General features: G+C 41.6%; 1 protein-coding gene across 3 annotated transcripts in view; it reads right to left on the bottom strand.

The window, feature by feature from the left end:
• Positions 1-22,607, bottom strand: part of cdh23 (cadherin-related 23) — a 310,447-nt gene that overhangs the window by 260,427 nt on the left and 27,413 nt on the right. For all 3 annotated transcript variants that reach the window (XM_056248248.1, XM_056248246.1, XM_056248247.1), the window contains exon 2: positions 6,942-7,033. In XM_056248248.1, coding sequence (XP_056104223.1) covers positions 6,942-7,026 — 85 coding nt within the window. In that variant the 5' untranslated portion in view covers positions 7,027-7,033. The remainder of the gene's footprint in view (positions 1-6,941; positions 7,034-22,607) is intronic.

Below are 22,607 nucleotides of genomic sequence, written 5' to 3'. Positions count from 1 at the left end.
GACAAGCTGATTTGTCAGGAAGATCAGGAGAGCTTTGATCGCATGCATGGGTAGTGGGCCACAGAGACAACACACACTAGAAAGGGGTTGTGCATGTGTGTTTGAAGTGCTGGTGTCTGATAGGGTGAATCACTCTTTGACTCTGCTTTGAACGTGGCAAGAACAAACCCAAAGAGAGAAATGGAGAGATGCCGAGCAATCGACTGTGCATCTGCCAATACACACTAACTAGAATCAATCTAGAGTAACACATCAGCCTGTGTTAATTACTGGACCATTACAGAATGGCAGCAGATTTAAAACGAGTTTTAGGTGAGTGACAAAGTGAATCAGAGATTTAATGGGAGTTCCTGCCAAAAGCAAAAAAACTGCCACATCTGTCCTGGTTTCAGCTCCAAATCTTTATACTGTAATGATAAAATTAAGTTATATCATTATTGTTGCTTAATGAAATTTTCTTTGAGCCCCATGCACTGAAATTAAACCGTAATGAATACTGAATTTAATGTGATTTAGCGATGTGTATTTATTTCAGCTTCTATGGCTGTGTGCAAAATTTCTTTTGTTTTTTGGTTCATATTAACAGCATATACCATATGTACGGTACTGTATATTACACTGCTTTCATTGTAATACACAGATCTAATATACAAATGCGATTTCTTTCCGTGCTGTTTACGTTCACAGATATAACCGACTGTGTTTGTGAACTTTGTTTTTGACATAACCTTGTGTGTATTTGAGAGTTTAAGTACAAGACATGAAAGAGAAATAATTTAATACTGGCGGGACGCGCCGTCTGACATCCAGCTTTCTGTGCGCGTGCTTCGGATGTGTGCGCTCAGAAAACCATGACAGAATTTTAAACTGATTTAAAAAACTGGCTTTAAAACGCATGCATATAAAAGAAAATTCAGTATGACGTAGAGTGCGGCTGCGATGGAGAGAATAATCAAAATCAACCAGATGTTTTGTTAGTTTTTGGCAGACTATCCGGTCAGAGGCACGAGCTGCACAGGCTCCGCCCCCTCTTCTGCAAAGCAGAGTGGAGAGCAGCAGCTCATTTGCAATTAAAGATACATGCACGAATCGAGGGACACCTGAGACTTAAACTACATCTTGTAAAAAGGGGTGGAATTACAAAAATAAAGCAATTTTCAAACAACCTTGCAAACGCCCCTTTCATGCGTCGCACCTCCCCCAATTCAAACATCATAAACATATCTCTTTCAGGTACCTGTGAAGGAATATCTGCAACAGGTAAATGCAGACTACTTTCAATAAAAGGTCTAACATATTAGGAATACTTTTAGCTGTGTTACTGAGTGTCAACAGGCTTTATGTCAAATATCACATAAATAAATAGTAAAACAGGTCTCATTGCATCTGCTTGTCAGAAAAATTGTTAACAGCAGTACGAACTGACAGTGATATCTATGGACTTTTAAGGTAATCATCTTGCCTAGCTAGTTAGTTTTATTGTTGTCGTTTTAATATCCAAATGTTATTGAAAAGAAGAAAAAAAAACTTTTAGATATTAATCTGCATATGTTGCAAAGAACATTGGTTTATGCTCATCTTTGCTTGCTCATTTGAAGGCATCTTGACTAAAACAGCTTTATATTTAACAAAGCACATACAAAAGACCTGGACCGGAAGCGATGCAACCTATTTTTCAGAATACGGAAGTTTGTTGTGCATAACCCCAACTGAGGCCTTGTCCACACTAATACATTTTCGTTTGAAAAAGCATCTTTTTCTCTCTGTTTTGGCCTTCCGTCCACACTGAGACAGCATTTTTATTAATGAAAATGAAGATTTTTGAAAACGCTCTCCAAAGTGGATAAATTTGAAAACGGCGTTTTCACGTTGTAGTGTGGACTGTCAAACCGGAGGTATTTAAAACCGATGACGCAAGTTTAGTCATGTGACGCATATTGTACCAATAGATATTCATGTTTATACCGGTATTGTGCCTGTTGTGTGCTTTTCACTTTCACACTGCTGCTAAAATATGTTACTTTGCACACTCTTCATCAGTCCTTCACAGTCCTGCAAAGATGACAGAAAATGCTGTCCTGCTGCAAAACATGAAAGCAGTTGTGTTTTTGACCAAACATATGGTGATTCAGTGCGACCTGGACGCATCAGTGAATGGTGAGATATTTTGCTAAATAAAATGATCCTGTCAGAAGAATTGCGCGATAACTTTATTTATTTTTCCATCTGTATCATCTCAGTGAGCTTTTGTGAGGTTTCACGCATGCGCAGTAAGGTGAATTTAGCGTTTTCAGGCGTTTTCCAAAAGTTTCTCATCCACACTGAAACGTCGGAAAACGCCTGATAACGCTAGTGTGGACGGAGAGCGTTTTTAAACGAAAACGCCATTTTCAAATGTATCCGGATTAATAGATTGTACATTTAATGTAGTAAAGTACATTTGTCTTTCTGAACGAGTGCAGGATGATGCTGTATGGTATTGAAGAGTCCATTGTAGCGCATTGCATTGTAATGCCACGTTCGCTTTGACGTGTTCATGACGTTTCATCTTTGAAGGTCTAAATGCAATGAATTTTGGCTTACACTTCTGTAATCGAATCTGAATGTCTTTTCCCATGTAACACGTGTAACAGTCATGGTCCTACAGCAGCTAACTGGATAGAGATTGACAGATCTTCGCTCTCAATGTTTAGATAGTCCCTTGGAGGCTCAATTTTTTGGGGAGACAAACCAATGAACGGCTTACTAATAGAAGTCAATGAACAGTAAACTTGGGCTACGTTCACACTGCAGGCTGAAACGACCCAATTCCGATTTTTTTTCCCCAACGCGACCTGTATCTGATCTTTTCATGACAGTCTAAACGACACAGATCCGATCTTTTCAAATGCGACCCAGGCCACTTGGGTATGTGGTCCAAATCCGATATGTATCCGATCTTTTGAAATGCGACTTCAATCTGAACGGCCAGGTCACATGTATCCGACCCGCACGTCATTGATATGCGACAAACGTCATAATTCTGCGTTGAAGTAGGCGGGAATTGACCGTTGAGTACTCTTCTGCGCATGCGGGTCACTTCTGGGTCATTTCACGTTCACACAGGAGATCACAAAAGGTCGCATTTAATTGGAAATGTGAACGGCCTTGCAAAAAAAAACGAATTTAAAAAAAAAAAAATCGGAATTGAGCATGAAGCCCCTGCAGTGTGAACGCAGCCTTGGTTAAGAGAATGTATTTTTAAAAATCTTACATACTTCGCCTTTAAACCAATTTATCAACACATTCTTTAAATTACAGGCTTTAATGAAGCAGTTTAACTTTACTTTGGGATTTTGTAATAGTTCACAATGGCCTGCTGTAGACAATTTTATAATTACGGCCATTATCAAGGAAAAACTATAAGCCCTCTACAAATACCTCCGGCTGTAGTTTGCTGCTTACACTGCTGCACACACAGGATGTGTGAAACAAGCTTTGTAGCTGATGTTTTACCATTGTGACATTGATTGAGTGTCTTTTGAGTGAACAGTTCGGACAGAAACTCACGTCATATCAGATCTCTTCACAGACATCATCATTTTTTATGAAGACAGCTCACCTCTCTTCCACCTCTTCCGCTTTACCTTTAAGTGAGAGTTCACCAAAATTAAAAAAAAACAAATCCTTTACTCCTCTTAACTTTACCCTTTTTTTCAGAGGAACACAAAAGAAGTTATTTAGCAGAAAATAAAGGCTGTTCGCAGTCCAAAAGGACAGAAAAAGTACTTTATATGACTCTTGCTCTATTTTAAAAGCCTTCTGACTTTGGGCAAAAATAATGATTTTCAGTGAAAAAAAACATATTTCTGTCTGTTTCTCATAAAAAGTTTTTAATGGCTTCAAAAGACTTCAAGTACGGCGTGCAAGTCCTATGGACTAGTTTTACTGTACTTTTGTGGTTCTTTTTGAGCACTTTATTGTCTGGGTTGTGACAAAAAAAACACCATAAAAAAAACAATACCACAGTGTCAGTACAGCTTGTGTAAATACTGACGTTGTATTAAGAGGATCGATCCTCACATAAAAATATTGATACCAAAAGTTTTAACACGTAATTTTTAGGGCTGTCAAATGATTAATCGTGATTAATCACATCCAAAATAAAATAATAAGGTTTTTTTACATAATATATGTGGGTGCACTGTGTATAATTATTTTATATATATATATATATAAATACACACACATGCTTGTATATATTTAAGAAATATTTTCATGTATATACTGTTTATAGATTTATATATAATTTATATTATATATAAATATAAATATTTTATATATAAATAATATTTTTTTCTTAAATATACATGCATGTGTGTGTATTTATATATATATACACAAAATAATTATACACAGTGCACCCACATATATTATGTAAAAAAAACTTTTATTTTGGATGTGATTAATCGTGATTAATCATTTGACAGCCCTAGTACTTATTGTGAAAATGTATGCACAAAATAAATTTAGTGGGAGAAAGAATGAACTGACAGCTCTCATTCAAAAAGAGAGAGCTGATATGGACAGAGACAGAAAAATCAATATATTGCTACACTGAATACAGCATTAAAGGTACTTTATAATAATGACATTTATTATAAAGGGTTTATGTGAAGAGTTTTTTTTTAAGTTCACTTCAATTAAAATAGTTAACTTTTAAACCCTATTAAATGTTAAAAATGATGACTTTCAATTATACTGTGATGTTAAATGGCTATAATTACTAATTTCATCCCCAGAAATTAAGGGGGTGGGGGGGGATAAATAGAGACATCAGTAGCAGTAGCAAAACTCTTCTGAAGCCATACAGTAGTTAAAATGTAGGTTATTCGCTGGAAATCATGCATTAACAAAACGTAAAATAGTTATGAAGTGCCAGACGAGTCTGTTAGAAAAGGCGAATAAAGCAAATGATGACAAATTTCAGTCGGTTTGTCACACACAAGCTATCATATGGCTTCAGAAAACTTGGAATATAGCGCACAAGTATGAATTTCTTTTTATGATACTTTTATGATGTTTTTTGTCCTTGTGGAAGCTTGACAGTCACGGTCACTGTGAAAAAGTTTGGATAATGACAGAATTTTCTTTTTTCCGAACTATCCTTTTTTAAACTCTCTCTCTTTTGGGCGAGGAGTGTTTAACATTCAGTCCTGAGTTGTTCTGGGGTTCAGGGCTCAAACTCCCTCCCTAATTTACCTCCATTTCATTTAACCCTCAAAACCCTGAACCAATCACTTGAGAGCTAATAACCATGAGAGAACAGCTCCCACAGGACCTATGGAGACCGAGAGGAGTGAGGCAGATTAATGAAGAAAGATGGAGTGTGTAAATGATTGAGAGAGGTTCAGCAATAGGAAAGGACACAGACAGGAAGAGGAAGAAGAGGGCAGTGAATTATAAACTGCTCTGGACTGATGTTAAGTGGCAGAGACACTGTCTTGTTAAACGGGCCGCTGCAGAGCGCAGGTGTCCAACACACACACACACACACACACATGAACACTGAGGAATGATAGACAGCTGTGAGAGATGGAGTGAGATGTCTGAGAAAAGACAGGACATGTGGGCTGATAGAAGGACAACAGGAAGGTAATGAGTGCAGGCTGAAAAATGAGAGAAACAGATGAGAGTGACACAGAAGAGGGACCGTTGTCAGCACAATCAGAGTTTTAATCTTAAAGTCTGAGAAACACATTTGACCCGTGAGCAACAAGTTAGTGGGGGACTGAAGATGGGCGGGGTGTGATGCCACTGGGCTCATGAATATTAATTAGTCACTGCTGATGTTGTTACCTCATTAATATTCATCACCTAAGGTTTATATAAACAGGTCCTATTCTTCTTCTCACACTGATTTAATGCTTCCTCAGATATTTTTACATTCAGTTTTAATAAGGAATGTCAATTTAACACATTCATTCGGTAAAATTACTAATGAAAAAAGTGATTAAAAATGAACGCATCAATGCTAAATTAACAATTTAGAAGGACATGGATGTGTTCCCGAGTTCAAAGGCAGCAAGATGGAGTGCAACGGTATGGAACAGAATGAACGCAAGAATCTCAAGGTCCAGGTTTTTTTACACGGTGTCTTAAATGCAATGATTATATTCCAAGACATCTGACAAAAACTTTTAAAAACTGCGCAGACAAAATGCTAGAACAGAAATTTGATGAGAAATACAGTAAAAACAGTAATATTTTTCATACTTGTAAAGTTATCTTTGTGAGGACCAGTTTAAGTTTCAGATCATCGGAGTGAGGACAAATAGAGTAAAATGTTTTAGCCAGTTCTCTTTCTGATACCCCTTTAAAGGCCTGTTTGAGGAATAGAGATTGCAAACAATGTCCCCACAAAGATGGCAATATCTAAAATCTTTGTGGGAAATTTTTTTAGTCCCCATGAGGAAAACAGCTTATAAATCAAACTAATTGATGTTTTTTGAAAATGTTTTCTGTGATGGATTAGGGGTAGGGTTAGTGAAAGGGGATAGAATATACAGTTTGTACAATATAAAAATCATTGTGTCTATGGAATGTCCCCATAAAACATTAAAACACAACGTGTGTGTGTGTGTGTGTGTGTGTGTGTGTGTGTGTGTGTGTGTGTGTGTGTTCTTGTTTTACTTACATTGTAGGACCAAATGTCCCAACAAAGATAGTAAAATGTGAAAATTGTAACATTTGGCCAGGGCCCACAAGTAAAACAGTTTATAAATCATACCAAGCTATGTTTTTTTTTTAAATGTTAAAATGCAGAAACTTTTTTTAATGGTTTAGGGGTAGGATTAGTGTAAGGGGATATAATATACAGTTTGTACAGTATAAAAACATTATGCCTATGAAAAACTATGTAAAGATAATAAAAACAATTTGTGTGTGAGTGTCATCCTTACCTTCAGAAAATGTTTGTAGCAGCAATAAGGAGAGGAGCAATTTAACCAAAGTCATCTTGCCTCCCGAACCTTCACACCACAACATCTCCAACCTGCAACACACACACACACACACACACACACACACACACACACACACACACAGTAAGAGCACAATCACCAATGCATTCAGAGTGGCATCATGAAAAACAATCACAACTGTTTGGTACTAGTGTTTCAGAAATAACACATTGCATTTTTGTGTACTGGTATTGTACATTAAAGCCTTCATGATTAAAACATATTTAAAATTCTATGACATTAGTAGAAACAAAGCACAGCTGGTAATCGACATCTGTGAGGTGAAATCCATCTCTCTAAATAAATAATGTTCGTGTTGAGAGTTGCGATGTCTCCAGGTGAACCTCATTACAAGTTCATTGCACCTGATGTAAACATGTGATATGCAAATACCATCATTGTCTGGTTCCTGATAAACTCTAACAAGCTGCATGAATCTCAGTGAAGAAAAAAATCTCACAGTTTACACATTGGTGGCTACTAGTGTTGTCACGATACTAGAATTTCTAACTTCGATACGATACCTTGAAAAATATCGATATTCGATACCATTTTCGATACCACAGAGAAAAAGCTGCCACAATATTAAGGGGGTATTTTTTTTTATTTAAAGCTAAATATAACAAGTCTAGAACATGACAATGAGGTATATTTTACACGAACAAAAATGTCCTGAGTTCTATTTGTTTATATTTTTTAATTGGACCAGAGCTAACATGATGTATTTTTATTACCTACTGTTATCAAAGATTAAAATATACTGCAACAAAAAAGCACTTAACAGTATCAAATTGGAGGATAGAGAGTCAGTAATGTATAATAATAAGATTAAACATTCAATTTTCAGTTAAAGGCATGTCATTATTGAATTCAGAGATAGCTGTTTAGTTTAATTAATATCTGTGTAATCAAATTGATGATAATCGCTAATGAAGGAAAATTGCAGAATTAAATAATAATTTTTGAATAAAGTTAAATAGGCACCAGTTAATTTACATTTGACCACAGTTACAATATTTACTTGTCTAAGATTCCTCAGTCAGATTATGTTAACTTTAAGAATTAAAACGAGACAACACAGACTCTTATCAACAACAATACTAGGCCATCTTGGTTAATGTTTCAGAAAAGTTCAAATGAGAAGAGTTACAGTGTTTCCTTGAGGACTTTTTTTAGCAGTGGGGGCAGGTCTGTCCAAACAACAAACACCCCTGATGCTGAGCATATGCTGCTAAATAGTAGCCTACCCCTGGAGCCTGTTCCTTAAGTCTGTATACAGTCACCTATACAATAATTTAAAAAAATGAGTGATGTGAGGGATTATTGATAGTCAAACAATCTGTTGGGTGCCCGCAGCCCGCTCGCGTGTCCGCGCTATTCTCCGACATGCCCGCTCGCGTCCGCGCTATTCTCCGACATGCCCGCTCGCGTCCGCGCAATTCTCCGACATGCCCGCTCGCGGTGTGTAGCGCGTGTCCACGCTATTCTCCGACTCCGACATGCCCGCTCGCGGTGTGTTTTTTACGCGTGTCCGCGCTATTCTCCGACATGCCCGCTCGCGGTGTTCTTTATCAATCAACCAAAGCCGGTCGCGGGGGCGCCGCCCTCGCCATCTTTCCATTCACTTCACTTTTGCTATTTAACCAGAGCGAATGAGACGAGTGCGTCACGTGTGGTGTTTGTCAACGCGCCTGAGTATCGATACTTCGGGAAATTAGTATTGGTACCGTTCAGATATTTCAGTATCGATATTTATCGAAATATCGATATTTTTGACAACACTACAGAAATGGACTTTAAAGTGTCCAAATAAAAATCCAAATGCTTTCTGAAAATTCAGTGTTTGTTCAGTTTGCATCAGTCTTCAGGGGTTAGACATTTAATTTTAGGTCAGTAAAACATCTCAGTATGTGAATATGAAGTTCAAAATCTTATACATGCAGCTACAAAAAATGCATTCTCTATCCTGAGAAGAGTTTTCTTTTCTTTGACACTGTCAGTTTTGGGGACTGACAACCGCATTTATTTACAGATGCGAGTCTCAAAATGTCCGGTTCAAAAAGCAACTTACAGTAGCGTCTTGGATACTGTCTGTATGAACGTGCAACTGGAGTCAAGCCCTTATTCTCTTACCAGTAACCATAGTGACAGAGACCAAAGTAATATCAAAGATGGCGACATCCATAAAACTAAAAAGTCTTATCACTTTTGAAACGACAAGGGTCCAATCAAGTTCACCCATCAAATCTTCAGTATCCGACAGCAGCTTTAATGACGTGTCATGTGACAGACAACAAGTTATCCAGTCCGGTTCTGTTCACATACCACGGGTTCTCTTACGAGAGGTTCTCTCGTATTGCGTAAGCTAGCTTACGCTACGGGAAAGATTCATCTTTTCTGAGAAATTGAAGCCAAAAATTATCCTATAATTTTGTATCTATTCACAACGCAGTTCAGCTGCAACAGAGCATGAGCAGGCTAGCTAGCAGCTCATTGGCTCGCTCACAGGGAACTGCTTAAGCCTATGAGGAGACACGAATGAACTCTCGGCCAATGAGAGTCTGACCTGCTCTCATTGCGTCAGAGCCCGCCGAAACGGGCGTGGCCAGAGAGTATAAATTCGCCTCTCAGGCTGTAAATTCTGATTTTTCATATCTTCAGCGAGGCTACACGCATCTGCTGATCCTGAGAGAAGCCGCCGTCGTGGAAAAGGCACCTTCTAGCGAGCATCTGGGAGTCTGAGGAAGCCGGCCGTCTTCGCCACCTTCAGCCGTCCTGCAAGCTAGTGCCATCCGACGGATTCATATCCTTTACCAAAAAGCTTCTTGTATTATGTGTGTGTATCTAAAAGAGCAGCGAGCGTCTTTTTTAAGATGCCTCGCACACCTGCGGCTAATGCCGCGTCCCTCTCAGCGCCAGAGCCCGCCTTCTTCTGCGCTCTCTGCCTGGGACTGGGACACGCAGAGTTTTCTCTCGCCAACGGCGGATGTTTCCTCTGCGATTGGGCTTCTGTTGTTGACCCTGCGGGCTCGACTCGAAGCGTTACGCCGCCTCCCCCTCTCACCGCCTCCCCCTCTCACCGCCTACGAGCGCTGAATGGGGGACGAGCCGCTTACAGCTGTGCCAACCGCGGCTAGCTTTCTTTACTTTACAAGAGAGCTAGCCCGGCCCCATGCATACACCGGCAAGTGGGTTTATAGTGCGTTAGTTCCGTCGAGGCCGAACTAGTCGCTGCTATCACACCCTCTTATCTGCACGCGCTATTAAGCCTGTGTCTTCCCCCTAGCTCAGTGTTGGAACACAAAGCTTTTCGCGCCAGAGACCCGTGTTCGATTCCGGCTCTCGCAGATAATTTTTTATGCAGCTCTGAGCTCTCGGCTAGCTTTCTTACGTTACAGAAAGCGGCCGCGCTCTCCCGCCTGCATATCACGCCGCTACATAAAGGGTTTATAGTGTATCAGTTCCGCTGAGGCCGAACCTGTTTCTGCTATCACGCCCTCTTATCTGCTCGCGCTGTTATGTTTGTGTCTTTACCCCTGGCTCAGTGGTGGAACACAAAGCTTTTCGCGCCAGAGATCCGTGTTCGATTCCGGCTCTCGCAGATAATCTTTATGCAGCTCTGAGCTCGCGCCCAGCTCTCTTACGTGACAGAAAGCGGCCGCGCTCTCCCGCGCTCATGAGAAACGTTCTCATTTCCGAGCATAAAGCTGGATAAATGGGTTATAGTGTGTTAGTTCCGCTGAGGCCGAACCTGTTACTGCTATCACGCCCTCTTATCTGCTCGCGCTACTGTGCTTGTGTCATTACCCCTGTGGCCCAGTGGTGTATCACAAAGCTTTTCGCGCCAGAGACCCGCGTTCGATTCCGGCTCTCGCAGATAATTTTTATGCCGTCACAAGTCCAGCCTCTGCAGGCTAAAAATAGTCTCGTGCCCGCTTGCAGCGCTCACGTTTCTAACACGCACTTGCACGCGACGCGCGTCACATGTGCAGCCGATTTCAGGCTATATATATATCCCGCTGCAGGCCGCTCACGTGACCAGCCTCAGCTGAGAAAAGGACGGCTATTTCTCACCATGGCTGAACCGCCATCAAGGTTTCGCCCTCTGTCAGTCCCCGTTCACACGGCTACTGCAGCAGTGTACACCGCCATCAACAAGCCGGTCTCTTTTCCCGCTTGCATGTGCACAAACGCCGTTTTCACCGCGTCCCAGAGAAATCCAAAAAAAAAAAAAAAAAAAGTGCATAAAAGCCTCTTGTGTAGAAAATGTGCCCACAACACTGTGTTCACTCATACACAAAACACTGCATGTGCACAAACACCGTTTTCACGGCGACCCAGAGATATCTCAAAAAGAGCATAAAAACCTATTGTGTAGATAATGTGCCCACAACACTGTGTTCACTCATACACAAAGCACTGCATGTGCACAAACACCGTTTTCACGGCGATCCAGAGATATCTCAAAAAGAGCATAAAAGCCTCACGTGTAGAAAATGTGCCCACAACACTGTGTTCACTCATACACAAAAGCTTTTTAGTTCCCGTGTGTCTCACAGAGCCCACTCTCATAAAGCGGTTCCAACCCGCTCGAGTTTCAGAGTGCATAAGCGCGCCCACGAGCCCGTGTGCGCGTCCCACCTCTGCTCACTCTGTTACACGGCCCTTAAACTCCTCTCTGAGTGTAAGTCCCGCTGTCATAAACACTATGAGCGCGCCCGCGCGGCCCGCTGTGTGCAGCAACGGGGACCATGTAGCCATTCACCCCTTAGCGTTACGCTTCAAGCGTGGGAAGCTATTCCGGGAATTTCCCAGGGGGTGCTAAACACAATAAGGCTAGGCTATCGCTTACAGTTCCACCGCCGCCCTCCAGGTTTCCGAGCGTGGCTAGAAACTATTGTGAACCCAGAAGCAGTGACTCTGCTCCGTTCAGAGATAGCAAAACTATTGTGCAAAAGGGCTATAGAGAGAGTTCCTCTATCTATGAGCGAGTCGGGGTTTTACGGCCGTTATTTTCTGGTTCCAAAGAAAGACGGCGGCCTCAGACCAATCTTAGACCTCAGATTTCTGAACAAAGTTCTCATGAAGAGACCGTTCAAAATGCTCACTATCAGAAAACTCCTCGCGCATGTGCGCCAGGGGGACTGGTTCATTTCACTAGATCTGAAAGATGCCTACTTTCAGATTCAGATAAATCCCCTTCACAGGCCATTCGTACGTTTCGCCTTCGAAGGCCAGGTTTATCAATACACCGTCCTCCCGTTCGGCCTATCCCTAGCACCCCGCACGTTTACGAGGTGCATGGATGCGGCGCTCGCCCCCCTGCGGAGTCAGGGGCTGCGAATACTGAACTATTTGGACGACTGGCTGATTTTGGCACAATCACAGAGGGAGCTACTGTCTCATCGTACAGTTCTCCTCGACCATCTGAAAAGTTTGGGCCTCTCTGTCAACTGGACAAAGAGCGCACTTCAACCCAGTCAGACTATCTCCTTCTTGGGTATAGAGCTAGACTCGGTCTCAATGACGGCTCGTCTGTCTACACAGCGCGCGCGCCGTGTGCAGCGTCTCGCCGCATCTTTTCAGATGAACAGACTCACACCTCTGAAAACTTTTCAGAAGGCGCTGGGTTACATGGCCTCAGCCTCCGCAGTGCTCCAGCTGGGGTTACTGCGCATGCGCCCGCTTCAGTTCTGGTTGAAGAGCCATGTGTCTCACCGCGCGTGGACCACGGGCCGCCAGCTGATAAAGGTAACGCAGACCTGTATCACAGCTCTGCAGCCATGGACCATGACAGAATGGTTTCAGCGGGGCGTTTCCTTGGGGACCTTTTCTCGCCGAAAAGTCATTTCGACAGACGCATCCAACATGGGTTGGGGTGCGGTCTGCGAGGGCTCACCGGCCTTCGGCCCCTGGTCAGCTCAGGAGAGTCTCCTCCACATAAACTGTTTGGAGATGCTGGCGGTCGAGAACGCGCTCACGCGCTTTCTGCCGCGCATTCACGGTCACCATGTGCTGATCCGTTCGGACAATATGGCTGTGGTCTCCTATCTAAAACCGTCAGGGCGGCGTCAGATCCAGAATTCTCTTCCGGCTGACAGAACGCATCCTAGTTTGGTCCCAGTGTCACCTGCTCTCGCTCAGAGCGACGCACGTGCCGGGCCATCTGAACGACGGTCCAGACAGTCTGTCCAGGAACCCCATTCCCCCTGGCGAATGGTCCCTGCACACTCTTACAGTCCAAAAGCTGTGGCGAATATTCGGCAGAGCAGAGGTGGACCTCTTCGCCTCAGAAGAAAACACCCACTGCCCAATATTTTTCTCAAAATGCGAGGACGCGCTAGCCCAGACCTGGCCCAGCCGCCCGCTTTATGCATTCCCTCCGGTGTCTCTGCTACCACAGGTGCTTCAGAGAATCAGGGAAACACGCCACTCGGTGCTCCTCATAGCCCCGCGTTGGGAAGGTCAGACTTGGTTTCAGGAGCTCACTCAGCTGTCACAGACAGCCCCGTGGCCCATTCCAGTCAGAACAGATCTCCTCTCCCAAGCTCGCGGCACGATCTGGCATCCCCACCCAGAGCGCTGGGCGCTTCATGCGTGGGTGATCAACGACTACCCGTTGCTTTGCCAGAAGGAGTGTTAAACACGATCATGCAGGCTAGAGAGGCTTCTACTAGAAGGCTCTATGCGTCTAAATGGTCTGTGTTCTCTAAGTGGTGCACCGACAGAAACTTGGACCCACGGTCATGCGAGGTTCCTTCCTTGCTAGTTTTTCTCCAAGAGATGCTGGATAAGGGCAGGTCCCCTTCCACTCTCAAGGTGTATGTGGCAGCCGTCGCGGCGTTCGCTGAACCCCGGCGTGGCCAGTCACTGGGCAAAGATGGCTTAGTCATCCGCTTCCTCAGGGGAGCTAGAAGGATGAACCCCTCACGCCCCCCGTCGGTGCCGATTTGGGACCTTTCCATAGTTCTCGAAGCTATGAAAGCCCCCCCATTCGAACCGTTAAACACCGTGGAGCTCAAATACCTTTCGCTCAAGACTATCTTCCTGCTCGCGCTCGTGTCAGTGAAGCGTGTGGGGGACCTTCACGCGCTGTCCAGCAGCGCTTCCTGTCTGGAGTTTGGGCCCAATGACTCCTTAGTCGTTCTCAAACCTAGACATGGTTATGTCCCAAAAGCGATTGGTACCCCATTCAGGGCACAAGTTATTTCTCTATCGGCTCTGCCTGCATCCGATAGCGAATCTGACTCTAATCTCCTGTGTCCGGTCAGGGCCCTGAGATTATACTTTACTCGCACTGCTCCGGTCAGACGAGCTGAGCAGCTTTTTGTTTCGTTCGGTGGGCGCACCAAGGGGTTGGCCGCCTCGAAACAGACTCTGTCCAGATGGATAGTTGATGCCATTGCAGCCGCATACGCGTCAAAAGACCTGCCATGCCCTCTGGGCATCAGGGCCCTTTCCACTAGAGGCATGGCCTCATCGTGGGCTTGGTCCAGCGGAATTTCCATTCATGATATTTGTGTGGCAGCGGGATGGGCTTCCCCCTCCACCTTTATCAGATTTTACTATCTGGAAGTTCCCGCCTTGCAGGCTAAACTACTAGCAGTCTAGTATGTTACAGCTCTTCTGGTTGAGCTGCACTATAGGGAGTTATTCACGCAGACCGGTCTCGTTCTGTCCCTCCTTATTATGTGCTTATGTACTTCACAAATCCCCGGCCCGCTCCGCTGGCCTTTGTCACATGTACATATTTTATTCCCACTCATAAGGGTTCCCCGGGGTCCCCCCTGGGACTCATAGTGGATGCTTAGCACGCACGGCGTTGACCAGGTGTTCCCGTGGCGTAAGCTAGCTTACGCAATACGAGAGAACCTCTCGTAAGAGAACGAATCGGTTACCTAACGTAACCTCGGTTCTCTCTAGATGAGGGAACGAGTATTGCGTTCCTGGCCGTGCTTGTGCTACTAGCGTTCTCGCTTCATTCTATGAAAACCAGAATTTACAGCCTGAGAGGCGAATTTATACTCTCTGGCCACGCCCGTTTCGGCGGGCTCTGACGCAATGAGAGCAGGTCAGACTCTCATTGGCCGAGAGTTCATTCGTGTCTCCTCATAGGCTTAAGCAGTTCCCTGTGAGCGAGCCAATGAGCTGCTAGCTAGCCTGCTCATGCTCTGCTGCAGCTGAACTGCGTTGTGAATAGATACAAAATTATAGGATAATTTTTGGCTTCAATTTCTCAGAAAAGATGAATCTTTCCCGTAGCGTAAGCTAGCTTACGCAATACTCGTTCCCTCATCTAGAGAGAACCGAGGTTACGTTAGGTAACCGATTCGTTTTCCGATAATGCGGTTGTGAGTCCTGAAGATATACAGATGTGAGTTTGGTTATATAATGCGGGTGTCACTCCTTTAAATAACTGTAAGTTATAACAATAAGTACTGAAGTACAGGACTGACAACCGTATTCTGCTGCTGTGTGAACGTGGCCAAAGTTTGCAAAAATGTTATTTATTATACATACAAACATACAATCATACATATATACACATACACACAAACACACACACTTAATATATAGGGTACAATGGGGCTAAATGCACCATGGGGAAAAGGCACCTTTGATTTTATTTTCCTCTAAACCACTAAATTGCACAAAACTTTCCAAAACATCTGCTTTTCAAGATGCATGCGGAAATATGGCAGCTCCTTGACGCGATCGCAGGTAGCAGTGAAAAGTTATTGAATATATTTTGAGACAAAGGTCATCTTAATGATTTTCAGTTTTGTTCAAGAATATGTAAAAGTATGGTATTTGGGGTGAAATGCGCCACTGCTGTTGGGGCAAAAGACACAGTAATTAACATGATAATAAATATCTGGCTGACTTTTAAATTTGTTGACATGAACGGGTTAGATTCAGATGGTAATAAATATCATATATTAGGTCGGCTGTCAACTGATTGTAATGAACAAGTATTAACTTAGACATTATTAAAAATATATTATTTTAGCTAAAGTATTTGTATCAATAATGTGTGCCTTTTACCCCATGCTGGTGTGTGTGTGTATATATATTATATTATATATATATATATATATATATATATATATATATATATATATACACACACATATATATATCCTCACTATAGCTAGAGGGCAAAAAGTTAATTTCGTACCCAGGTGAACAGCCTTAAGAGTAACTCTTTTGCTGGCAGCAGAGCATGAGCTAAATAACTTAATTTGAAGACAAAAGGCATCATTTGCTAGCTCGTAGTGTTTCACACCCTGTTGAACATGAAAGCTGCCGTTTCAAAATGATTTTATGCCTTTGATTCTTTTAGCATTGATATACAAGCAGTATAGCAGTATGTGATGTTTAAGTATTTGTACTGCATACAAAATCTGTCAACATAATCTCAACATAATTCTTTTTTTTTTTACCAAACTGTGCAGACCTACATAAATGTATTATATGCAGTCTTCCTCTTAGAAGACTTTCTCCCAAATATTTTGCAAGCTAAAAGCACTTTCAGATGTACGTGAAGTCACTGAATAGACAATACTGCTTGAGGAGAGAGGTATTATATTGACAGTATTAATGATTAATAGGCATATAATTTATGCATTAAAATGTAGAATAGTTTTACACTTGCTCAAGTGAGGAGGAGGGTTCACTCAACAAGGAATTCCCACAGAGTAAAGTACTCACACACACTTGAGCTAATCGTGTGCTGCTAATCATCTCTTCAGCATCTCTCTCTCTCTCGCTCGAAAATAAATAAATTAAATAAATAAGTGTCTGAGTGAGAGGAGTGAAAATGATATTTACAAGGGAGCTTATGTGATGAGCGACTTAATTACAGCAACTGTAAGGTCGAAATTAATGATGTATAATCACGTCGCGTTCAACCTCAGTTTAATTAGGCTAATTACAGAGCTGGGATTGGCTGAGCTTGTTTGTTTTGCTGGTATTTACTGTTAATGCTGCAGCGTCAAAGGTGTCCGCAGGGATGGAGGAAAGATACGATCTAATTCTCTCAACATTCTAGGAAACCAATCAAATGGAAGTCTTAGGATTTAATTCCAAAATGAGAAAAGGCTCAAACAAGAATCCCATCTAGCACTGGATCTCCTGGTGGAGTGATTTGCACATTTTTTGTTATAATAGTTATAATCACTCACTATTAATCACCAACTGGTGTCAATATTAAATGACATGGATCAATATTTGTGAGAAAAACATCCAATCAAAGATAATTCAAAAGACATTACAGTGTTGTATTAGACAAGTAAATCATTAACTAGACATGAGCGTCACATTTGTAAGATTTTGTGTCAAGAAAAAAAAAGGACCAAATTTAGACTCAAAAACACCCTTACGCATTGTGTTCACAATAGTTGCATAATAAATGCTGAAGTCAGAAGGTATTTGGGTGTGTGTGTTGAAAGAACTTGATCTACCTTCTCAGTGTCCATGATGGATTCATTATTCAGAGGATCTACCTCACCCATGGTATGTCTATCTATCTATCCATCCATCCATCCATCCATCTTCCAAAGAAGTGTTTGTAAGACCTCAATCCTCACAGTTTGAATCTAAAATAAAAAAAGTGTTTGTTCTCAGCTAAGTACATTACAGTCAAACTGGAAAAGCACACGTCTTCTGGTTGTCCCTGTAGACTCAGTAGCAGGGCACATTGTCAACAAAAATACATGAACATTGCAACAAAATGAAATGAGCAAGATGCATATTATAATGTTTTGGTTAGCATGGCAATCCCTGGTGTGGAATTTGAGCAACAACCTTGGCAGTGAATTGCATTTCGAGAGAAACAGAAGAGACACGAAAACGAGAAAGAGAAAGAGAGAGCGAGGGAAGGCGAAATAGTCGCATTTGTTTTCATTTGGCATCTTGCAGTTTCCTGGGTGATATAATAAAAGAGTTCCCTGGCGTCATATAGCAGCACAAACCTTCTCTGTCCACTGTGTAGCAGAGCATTCTGCCACTGGAAAAGTGCTGTCACATGGGCTCAATACAACTGCTTCTGCTGCAGGGAAATCCACACAATATATGATGCTTATGCTTTTTCTGAATAGGCATATGGTTTCAGAAAAATGTAAAGTAAGTAATGAATGTTTAATGGATGCAATACATCTCAAACATACTAATATTCAATAAAACATGCTAGTAGGATGTGGCTGCACAGCTCGAAGAAAAAATCTGTTTGTAATGAAATACTAGCAGATCTTAATACTTCCAAACATTTGAAATGTATTTGAGCATTAAATATACTAAACTACTTTTTTTTCTCAATAATTTTGTAAAATAATGCTGTTTTTAGCATCTTGTAAATATTTTGCATTTTGATTACATTTTGTCGACTTTTGGTAGTTAAATCAAATGATGAGCTAGAATATATATTTAAAAAAATGTATTCCAGAGTATTCACACTAAAAAAGGGAAGAAAATGAACAGACTACAAGAGTAGATAATTACAATCATTTCAACTTTTTAAATAAAGAGAAAAAACACCATTAAATAAAAAAAGACCTTTTATATTACGACTCATGGGGATTTTTTCATGTCTTTACATGAAAGTAGCTAGTTTTGACTTAGTGATTGTGATGAAATGTTATGAATATTGAGCAGTATTATTGTTTAGGGCTGTAAAAGATTTATATTGTCAACTAATTTTTTAATTTTGCATTGTAGCCTGCCTATGACCCATAAATAATAAAGTAAAAGTCAATATATTTAAATGTGTGCATGTAAAACAACAGAAAAGATTCAGAGCTTGTTTTTAGCTCATGCGGTGCAGAAATAGGAAGAGTAGTATGTATGTAAGTATGCTAGTATTCAAACATATAGCCAGAAATAAAACGGTTATATTGACCTAGAGCTAAATCTGAGAGGGACCTTCACTCTTTAATAACTCTCACGGTCCTTAATAACGTATATGAATGAGTTTGCTAGTTACATCATCACAGTATGTATTGCACACTTAAAAATAGAACTCTTTCTGACCTCTTACACACAAATCTTCAATCCCTCAAAACCCTAACAACACTTATGAATAAACAAAAATGAAGAATTTGATGCAGACCCTAATAAAAACATGACCGCAATCCGTTCTAATATGAGACAAAAAGATTATAGAAATTTTACAAAAGCAACAACCTCTAGGCCAAAAATAGTTTTCTACTTTTTTTTTTTTGTAAAACCACTCATGTCTGGCAAAGGAAATTGAAAAAAAGGAATGTAATTCATTTTCAAGATGCTTTCAAGCAGTAAATTGGTTGATTATAGTTTGAGAGCCTTGTTTTAAAGTATCAAGGGAAACTTGAAAAGAACTACCAATCAATAAAAAGGTTACTTGCCCACAGGGGTGGCTTGTATAATCCAACTCAGCAAAAAATGTTTGCATTATTATTCAAACTTCCTATAATTTTACTAATGATAAACCTACTGGGCCCTGTGTCCACAGTTCACAGAATGTGGCACTATTGATAGAGAGAACGCCCATCATCACATCCTAAACTAAACTGCTAAACTAAACCACTTTAAATTCCCATTTTGATTCTTATTTGATATTGCCACTGTTGTCCTTTTTATTGAATTGTTTTCATAAATCATTACTTTTGGTCAACCTTTACATCTCTCTGTGGGTTTTGCAAAATGTAACCAATGAAAAGTATTAAAAAGAGCTTGTGACTAAACCTCAGATCACCATTGGATCCTAAAACTGTCAGTCAAACCTTGTAACTCCACCCACCTCTATCGTGAACGAAGTGCCGCACGCGATTTGGACCGTCTCTGCTTGTTTGCAATGCAAGGGTTATAAATAACTGGTTCTTTGAATAAGTACAGCGTTTTATTTACTCAAGAAACACTATTCATAGATGCCACCTACGTCACTACCAATAGAACGCCGCCATATTTACGACCGATCTCGCCCGGTATGGCCGCCCAAACTGCCTATTTGAATAAGAGAGAGAGAGACAGAGATACCTTGAGAAAATTTTAATTTTAGGCTCCGATCCTTATTTATTACCCCCAGTTTTCTTTTGCCCACTATTATCTGCCCCAGACTTGCCCTCCATGATATATATATATATATACACTCACTGGCCACTTTATTAGGTACACCTGTCCAACTGCTCGTTAACACTTAATTTCTAAGCAGCCAATCACATGGCGGCAACTCAGTGCATTTAGGCATGTAGACATGGTCAAGACAATCTCCTGCAGTTCAAACCGAGCATCAGTATGGGGAAGAAAGTTGATTTGAGTGACTTTGAACGTGGCATGATTGTTGGTGCCAGAAGGGCTGGTCTGAGTATTTCAGAAACTGCTAATCTACTGGGATTTTCACGCACAACCATCTCTAGGGTTTACAGAGAATGGTCCGAAAAAGAAAAAACATCCAGTGAGCGGCAGTTCTGTGGGCGGAAATGCCTTGTTGATGCCAGAGGTCAGAGGAGAATGGCCAGACTGGTTCGAGCTGATAGAAGGGCAACAGTGACTGAAATAACCACTCGTTACAAACGAGGTATGCAGCAAAGCATTTGTGAAGTCACAACACGCACAACCTTGAGGCGGATGGGCTACAACAGCAGAAGACTCCACCGGGTACCACTCATCTCCACTACAAATAGGAAAAAGAGGCTACAATTTGCAAGAGCTCACCAAAATTGAACAGTTGAAGACTGGAAAAATGTTGCCTGGTCTGATGAGTCTCGATTTCTGTTGAGACATTCAGATGTTAGAGTCAGAATTTGGCGTAAACAGAATGAGAACATGGAACCATCATGCCTTGTTACCACTGTGCAGGCTGGTGGTGGTGGTGTAATGGTGTGGGGGATGTTTTCCTGGCACACTTTAGGCCCCTTAGTGCCAATTGGGCATCGTTTAAATGCCACGGCCTACCTGAGCATTGTTTCTGACCATGTCCATCCCTTTATGGCCACCATGTACCCATCCTCTGATGGCTACTTCCACCATGTCACAAAGCTCTAATCATTTCAAATTGGTTTCTTGAACATGACAATGAGTTCACTGTACTAAAATGGCCTCCACAGTCACCAGATCTCAACCCAATAGAGCATCTTTGGGATGTGGTGGAACTGGAGATTCGCATCATGGATGTGCAGCCGACAAATCTGCGGCAACTGTGTGATGCCATCATGTCAATATGGACCAAACTCCCTGAGGAATGCTTCCAGCACCTTGTTGAATCTATGCCACGAAGAATTGAGGCAGTTTTGAAGGCAAAAGGGGGTCCAACCCGTTACTAGCATGGGGTACCTAATAAAGTGGCCGGTGAGTGTATATATCTTGTGCATAACCCCTCCCCATACAGTGGAGATCGCTTGAAGGCTGTCAAAAGTACCGATGCATATCAATATGCTGTAGCTGGATGGGTAAAAGACGTAAAAGTGCGGCGCTGGCCACCAAGGATTTATATTTAATCATGGGAAATGTAGGTATTATAAAAAAAAATTTAAATGTATGATTTTGGTGGTATTTTGCTCTGAATAGCGAGTTGTTAGCTAGGTAAGTGACTAACAGCTGGTAGCTTGCCCGCTGTTAGCCACGGCTCACGGCTAGCTGTCATTAATCTGGATTAGGCCCCTTGCGATAGTCAATAAATCAATTAATCACACGGGGAAAAAAATGTGCGCGATAATTTCCATTTGCATGCTTGTTTGTTTTCCTCGTCTCTCTCTCTCTCTCTCTACCAAAGAGACTGGATGACAACTCTGTTTAAGACATAACCGACATATTTTACGTGAATACCCTCCAAAACAGACATTTAAACATAATGTTGTGTGTATTTGTCCATTCAGACACGAAACAGAGCTCAATTCATTACTCGCGCGCTGTATAGGGGTCTATGGCCGCACGCGTCGGGTCGTGTGTGTGCGCACAGAAAGATGAGACATGATGATACAATATGAGACATGCAGCGATGATCTCTTCGAATGACAGCTAACCACTTCTTTCTTCTATCCTTTTCTTTTGTTATATAATAAATACCAGTTCGGGGTTCCTCTATCGGCTGTTTTTGCAGCCAACTGCAGAACATATTGCAGGCATTACTGAGACCGTCGGTCGTAAAGATGGCGGCGCAAAGCTACAGTGACGTCATGTGACCCGAACGAATATAAAGGCTAATATGTTTTATTTATTTAAGGAGCGGAGAAGAGTGTCTAGTCTAACATTTGTTGTCAAGTCATAGTCAGTACTGTCTTAAATAGCCTGTGTGAAGCACTTCGTCTTCAATAACATGAGATTTTGGACAAATGACAGAAAAAAAAACTGAGCGCCCACATAGCTACAGTAAACTTTATGGTCAGGTTTCACAGATTGGGCTTAGATTAAGCCAGGAATAGGCCTTAGTTCAATTAGGACACTTGAGTCACTTTTATAAATGTGCCTCAGAAAAAAAATGCTCAATGCATCTTGAAAAAAAAACAATGGTACTGATATATTTTAAGATATGTCAGTGCAAGTTGCTTTCAGGTATAACAGCCCAAACATGCATTTTAGTCTGGAACTAGGCTTAAGTCTTGTCTTTGAAACCAGAGAGGGATATATCTTGTA

This window comes from Rhinichthys klamathensis, unplaced genomic scaffold (genome assembly GCF_029890125.1).
Source record: "Rhinichthys klamathensis goyatoka isolate OS25496 unplaced genomic scaffold, OSU_Roscu_1.1 h1tg000053l_1, whole genome shotgun sequence".
Classification (NCBI taxonomy): Eukaryota; Metazoa; Chordata; class Actinopteri; order Cypriniformes; family Leuciscidae; genus Rhinichthys; species Rhinichthys klamathensis.
Note: the sequence above shows the minus strand (reverse complement) of the source record. Positions and strands in the feature narration are given on the sequence as shown.